The 6857-nt window shown below is 54.7% G+C and overlaps 1 protein-coding gene across 1 annotated transcript; it reads right to left on the bottom strand.

The window, feature by feature from the left end:
* Positions 1–400: 400 nt before the first annotated feature.
* Positions 401–6596, bottom strand: LOC119277469 (protein trichome birefringence-like 28). Its single transcript, XM_037558752.1, has 5 exons — positions 5609–6596; positions 5310–5481; positions 4805–5004; positions 4508–4663; positions 401–1104 (listed from the first exon to the last, which is right to left on the bottom strand). The coding sequence occupies exons 1-5, from the start codon at positions 6328–6330 to the stop codon at positions 714–716; spliced, it is 1641 nt and encodes a 546-aa protein (XP_037414649.1). The 5' UTR covers positions 6331–6596; the 3' UTR covers positions 401–713.
* Between the last annotated feature and the right edge of the window lie 261 nt (positions 6597–6857).

Here is a 6857-nt window from a genome sequence, read left to right as displayed (position 1 = left end):
CGTTTGGTACCTGTCGCAACGCCCGATCCGGGAAGCAAAGAGATACGGGAGCTTTGCTACCAGAAAGAAGGCGAAAGGCAGCCTGGACATTTCCGAACCTGCATGCACACCGAACCGTCAATCAACCGCAACACTGTCGTCAGTCAGTTAACCACTAGCTCTGTCAAGTTCAGCCAAGTGGCGCTCATTGTTTTTGTGGCTGCCCGCCTTTTTCAGGTAAATCATCGATGGAGTGATCGCCAAAAGGCGCTTCCTGCTCCACTCGTTCCCTCTCGATCTGCCCTAGAAAAGAAGAGAATAAACCGAAGAGCCGGCGATGTCGATCTTGCCAAAGAAACGAGCTCGCGGATAAATCGAGGCGCCCCACGGCGGCTGCGCAGTGCAGCTGGAAGCACGGACGCAACTGCCCATTTCTCTATGAGCCAATCTGTTCTGTTCATCTCTTTGACTTTAGAATTTACAGTTTGAGCAGGAACCTCCTCCTTACAGCGCATATGTGCACGCACATGGCAGTCCATGAGCCATGTATCACCTTATATAATTAATCTCTTTCCACTTACTTAACCTACCCCCAATGAAAAAAAGAAAGAAAACAAAGCTGGCGTATTTTGACAGGTAAAAACTAAAAAGGCCAGAAAGAATGTAAAGAAGAAGAAGAAGAAGAAGAAGAAGAAGAAAGAACTTTTCGAATGGACAGAATTCTGAACATGTATCTATCTGGCCGGTAGAGGTAGAGCAGCCGTCCCGGCGTCCGGCCTGGACATGATCCTGGTGTAGAGTATGTTGTTCCAGATGTCGGGCACGCCGGGGAGGCACCAGTGGATGCAGTCAGCGTAGGTGCCCGGGTCGGCCTGCTGCTCCGGCGTGAGGATCTGCCCCTGCCGGATGGTGTGCACGGAGGTGTGCCCGTCCTTGCGCCGCTCCGACATGGTGGTGATGTCCACGAAGGTGATGGGCACCCGCGGCGCCGCCGCCCGGGTGATGTTGGACGCCACCTTGAACATGTCCCAGTCCGTGCCCAGCCATATCGGCCCGCGCCAATTGAGCAGCGGCATCGTCTCCTTCGCGCACCGGATGCCGTTAGGGTTTCCCCACACCTGCGGGCTGTTTTTCAGATCAAAAATCAGTCAAGTCCCAGTACTACAACAAAACCATTTTTTGCTTTTTATTTTATTTTATTACAGGAAGAGCAAGACCAGTTAACCATAATAAATTACAAAAAATAAAACAGTTAACCATAGTACAATTTTCAGGTGAAAAAAAAAGTAGAATTTGCAACACTCTTCTTCTATGGAGCAAGCAAGGTAGCGCTAGCTCTAGCAGATTCCACCATTAGTCGATCACGCAACCCAACTACTCTAATCCAGTTCTATGATTCTATCTTCAGGTAAACTAGTGTTGTTGACCAACTTTAGTTGTGTACGTCTTTTGATGCGACATGCCTCCAACTCCAAGCTAGCCAGAGACTTCGTTAACTCGCTCGATCGTGGACGCAATCCCGACTGAAAATAGTTAACAACTTCGGGATTGCCGGACACGCAAAATAACGTGGCATCACTGCTAGCTAGTAGCCTCTCCTAGTGACGAAATACGTGATCCTGGTTGATCGGTTCATGCACCGGTCACCATGGCAGTTTCTCTGATTACAGAGTATTTAACCAAAAACTATCACAATTCACGGAAACGTGACAGAAAACTACCACTTTACGATTTTGTCCCGAAAACTACCACTTTTTTTATTAATCTGTGACAAAAAACTATCAAGTGTGAAAATTGCTCGCTTTGCTTGTGTTAAACGCGAATCTGACTGCCTGACCCCACACATAAACGGGCTAAAAATGCAATCGGGTCCTCCGCCTCCTTCTCCTCCTTGTCGCCGGCCTCCTCCTTCCCCAGCCGTTTGCCGCCGGCGGACGGGAACGGCTGCTGCTGCGGCGAGTCCACGTCGTTGTCGAGGCCCGGCGGCGGGTGGTCGTCCCTAGATAAGCAAGCATCCGCCGGCGCCCGTCTCGACGAGCCGGCCGCAGGAAGCGAGAACGGCCAAGAGGCCGGTTGACCGCCCCCGCGTGCGGAAGAAGCTCGCCGGCGAGGGCACGGCCACGGTGGGAGGCGCCGCGGCGGAGGCCAAGCCCGAGGCCAAGAAGGAACGCAGCGAGGAGGAGAAGCCGAGGCCCTCTGCCGCCGCGACCGAGGCTGTTGGCGTGGACGACGTGTCGATGGACTTGGCGTGGCAGTCCATCGTGAGGAGCGGCGCGGCGCGGCCGGTGGCTGTGCGGAAGAGCGAGACGTGGGGCGGCGAGGAGCTGCCGCGGCGCGGCAGGTGGAGGGGAAGGAGAGCGACATGGGGAGGACCCAATTGCTTTTTTGAAGAAAAACTAGGGACCCGATTGCATTTTTAGCTCGTTTATGTGTGGGGTTGGGCAGTCAGATTCGCGTTTAACCCAGGCAAAGCGAGCAGTTTTCACACTTCATAGTTTTTTGTCAGGGATTAATAAAAAAGTGGTAGTTTTCGGGACAAAATCGTAAAGTGGTAGTTTTCTGTCACGTTTCCGCGAATTATGGTAGTTTTTGGTTAAATACTTCTGGTTACACCATATCTTCTCACACACTACCACTACTAAAATAGGATCGTTGACGATAAAACACCAAGGCAAATCAAAGTGGTTTGCTTCACGGGAACTAAACATATAGGAGTATCCATCAATCTCAGGATGTGGTCACGCTGCTTTTCTAAAAGGTTTAGGGGAGCTTTCGTAAGGCGTCATCCCAGGGCCATGTCCACCACGTCCTTATCAACGCCGCTCTGGCAGTATAGTTAGGTAACCAACACAACACAACACAACCGTCTGTTTGATCCTTATAGCTAGGAATAATTGGATTACTACGCAGAAGGAAAATCCCAAAGGCTGCTGAAACTACCTGCAGCCGGCTACTTGTCCTAAAAAATGCGTTGTCCGTTCCAAGATCCGAAACTTGCGGTCACGGGATGATCACTCGGAACGATCATTGGCAGAGATGTCGAAGACTATTCCACATCTCGCGAAGCACCAATACGGCCGGTTACGAGCACACGAGACTAGTAGTACGTCGCTGGCGCATGAAATGCATGATTGGTGCATCATGTACTCGTTCGCGACGACGGAAGCTTCCATCTAAGATTCATGTGCGCAGAATGATTTGAGCCGAGGGTCCATGTGATTGACAGGTACACAGAATTATACATGGTCATACCCAAGCATATGTATCCTTCCTAGGGTCCTATCGAGTAGAGAGAGTAGTTCTCCATTATTAATTTTTGAGAATGCTGCTTGGACAACGCTGCTTGGAGCCTTGGACGACAACGAGAGGGGAGCAACTACTCGCTCCATTGGAGGAGAATCTTCTCCTTGGACTTCTGTAAAGGAGTGTACCAAGTCCGTTTGTGTGCTGTGAGTTGTGACGCACGTCATTTTGACCGCGTACAGTGGAGGGGGGAGAAGCAGATTCCACCCCAAGTGACATCTAAAAAGACGTGTGCACGATTTGTGCATACAATTATACTGCTCACTGCAGTATACTCCATTGGCGATCCCAATGGAGGAGAATGTATTTGAAAAGTCCAGTGGCAGTGGCATTATGCATGCAGTGGTGGGGTGGCATTCCTTGTGACTGTATATTAGGCCATGTACATTATTCTATCTACTATCATATACTAGTACTACGCTGTTTGGAATATCAAACCATGCATGTGTGAACTAACGGCGTACGCATATCCTAACTGGCTCACTAAAGTATACGTACAACGGTATCCATTTCACCAACTACAGGAGTATCCTACACACCACATGTGTACAGACAGGGTCAACGAGCGGGTGGGCAACGTGAGGCCATGTGTTCCATTTCATCCAGTATATCATGCTCTGCTAGTCGCACCGCACCCAGAGAATGTCGCACGACCCGGCTGCTCCATCGACAGGATATATATTGCGCCTTCACACACAAAAAAACTAGACTACATTTTAACCAAGGAATATTCAAGCGAGCACGCCGCCGGGCCAGGTCTGCCACGACTGTCTGTCATTTCCATTTTCTCGCAAAGACAGCGACCGGTCCGCTCGACTCGACGCGTCCGTCCGATTCCACGGCTGGGGCGGACGACTCGTTCCAACCCCGCGCGCGCGCTCGCCGTCCGTCCCCGGCCGCTCCGCCCATGGAAACCGACCGTGCGTGCGGGACCCCACTAAACCACCAGTCCGTGCGCATCTACAATTCCCAGCCGCAGCCCGACGCGTGCACCGGTCTCATCTTGGACCGGTACAGACACCCGGTACGCACCACGCGCTGCCGGCCTCGTCTTTTTGGCCGTCGCCGCCATGCGTGTCGAGATTTTGGCGTTTCCTAGGAACTACGGTGCAGGTGTGCGTAGGTACGCGTACTGACTACCACCAGATGAAAAGAAGAACAAAACTGATTTACCTACAGTAGAACAGAACAGAAAACTACGGGGTAGGTAGGGTTCGACCGGTACCTGAGGTGCAGCGGGGACATGCTCATGAAGAAGACGGACGTGCGCGCCGGGTCGATGTTGTCGTTCACCCAGCCGGCCCAGGTGTTGAGAACCTTCCGGTACGCCTCGATCCTCACCACCTCGTCATGGTCCTCCCAGTCCTGCCCGCCCGGTCTCCTGCCAATCCATCCATCAACCTCCATGTCAGTCAGTGTCACCACAGCGCATGCAGTTTTACCACTACTTCGACCGTGCATGTCCCGGCGACGCACGAGAGATGATGAGACGGCACGGCATATTCTCGTGTTGTGCACGTACTTGAGTTTCATGTTGAGGGTGTTCATCCACCAGATGTAGGTGTTGAAGACGAGGTAGTCGGCGTTGCGCCAGTTCTCGGCGTGCGCCGCGATGGCCGACGCGTCGATGATCCGGGTCGGGATGCTGTGGATCTTGGGGTTGTCGGAGTTGGACTCCACCAGGAACGGCGACCAGTAGAACTCCACCGTCGCGTTGAACTCCTGTTGTCGATCAATATCACGATGAAACAGGATTAGTTAAGAAACGGACATTATTTGACCTGATCAGAAGCAGGCACAAGAAGACACCCCAGACGGATGGAATACGTCGTAGTAGTTGGTGCACGAAGCCGCCACCCACAGCTACGGTACAGGTACTACGTACGACGTCACATTTGAAAAACCGTTGCGGCAGCCGTGGGCCCTGCCGGTTGGCCAACTGGCTAAGGTTCGTTCTCGATCGTTGGCGGCATGAACCGGTCGAGAGAGAGATGCTGCCGGGACGGCCATTGTTTTGTGGTACTCACCCAGGCGTGGAAGACGACCCGCTGGTCCTCCCATGTGACGTACTTCTTGTCCGGCGACACCGCCGACTGCACCAGGCACACCATCGACTCCCACTGGTTCCGGTTCAGCGAGTCCCCCACGAACATGAACCGCTTGTTCCGGAGCCTCTCGATGAACAGCTTCGCGTCGAACCTGCAAAGAAATTAAACTCGCCGTTTGATCATGCATGCGCGCGCGTCGTCATGCCAATTTCGGGCCTGCATGCCGATCGCCGGCCTGATCGAGTAGTCACCGAAACGAGCGACGAGCAAGAACGCACCTGGGCATGTCGCAGTCCTTGGGCTGCCACCGCCACTTCTGGTAGTTGTCGTCACGGCGGCCGTTCTTCATGCACGTCACCTGCGACGTCAGGAACGAGCACTCCTCCTCGCGGTACAGCGGGTAGCTCGCGTTGTCGAACACCCACTCGCCCTTGGACAGGTCGCACGTCTCCGGCGACCCCAGCACGCCCCCCGCCGCCACCGTCTTCCTCGCCGGCCGCAGCCGCCTCGGCTTCTTCGCCTTCTTCGGCTTCTTGACCTTGGGGGCGGTGACCTTCCGGTTCACCTGCTCCGGCGCCGTCTCCGTCGCCGCGGCGTGCCCCGGCCTCTCTCTCTCGTCCTCGTGCGGCAGCGACACGGGGACGGGCCTCTCCGGAGAAGCGATCACGTCGCGCCGCGGGGTAACGGTCTTCTTCTCCGTGGAGGAAGAGAGCACGTCCCGCCGCGGGGTGGCGGCGGCGCGGCCGGCGTCCGAGACGACGACCGCCTGCTGCCTCACGGGCCCGACGCCGCGCGCGAGCGGCTCGAGGGTGACCGACCGGATGTCCTCGCCGTACATGACGATGACGAAGATGACGAAGAAGACGCCCGCCACGTACACCGGCAGCCGCCCGCCCTTGCGCGACGCGCCGTGCTTCGCCCCGAGCGAGTCGAACGGCCCGGCGCCGGCACCCCCGCCGGCGCCTGCCAGCGACGACTTGCGGCGGCCGGGGAATGACATGGCGCCCGCAGCTTCGCTTCGCTTCGCTGGCCCCTCCCTCCTTCCTCTCCTCTTGGTACGTGTGGTACGTGGGTCGTTCGATGGTGCGTGCCGCGGAGAGGGGGAGAGCGCGCGCTAGCCGGCTAGAGAGAGAGCGTGGCTTTACTTATGGGCGAACGGGGTTGAGTCAGAGCCGGGGGGCTGTGGATTTGGTGAGGGGATGAAGCCACCATGGCCTCTTTTCTTCTCTCTTTTTTTGCCGTTGAACGAGCAAGCAATCGGTTTTAATTGGGCGAGTGGCTGGATTGTTGAGAAGGATTTTATTCTCTGCCAAATTCTAATGGCCGGAGACTCGGCCAGACGAGACGGACGAGGGGGCATGGAAAAACGTGGTGCAGCACGTCAGTGATGGGCTAGCCTAGACTAAATTAACCAAGGCACTGGAGGAACAGTTGTTCTTCCAAAAAGAAAGAAAAAAATGCAAGGCAAAACGTAGTTACCATGTGCATCCAACAGTCAACGCGATGGCTTATATACATATTGGCTTG

The sequence above is a fragment of the Triticum dicoccoides genome, chromosome 3B, assembly GCF_002162155.2.
Source record: "Triticum dicoccoides isolate Atlit2015 ecotype Zavitan chromosome 3B, WEW_v2.0, whole genome shotgun sequence".
NCBI lineage: Eukaryota > Viridiplantae > Streptophyta > Magnoliopsida > Poales > Poaceae > Triticum > Triticum dicoccoides.
This window is presented reverse-complemented; position numbering and strand designations above follow the sequence as displayed.

Bases quoted from the DNA above. Each gene is read 5' to 3' on its own strand.
- LOC119277469 (XM_037558752.1), bottom strand. From the start codon at position 6,330: ATGTCATTCCCCGGCCGCCGCAAGTCGTCGCTGGCAGGCGCCGGCGGG. The intron at 5,005-5,309 runs GTGAGTACCACA...GATCGACAACAG, and splicing joins GGGTCGTCTTCCACGCCTGG to GAGTTCAACGCGACGGTGGA. The intron at 1,105-4,507 runs GTACCGGTCGAA...TCTGAAAAACAG, and splicing joins ATGTCCCCGCTGCACCTCAG to CCCGCAGGTGTGGGGAAACC.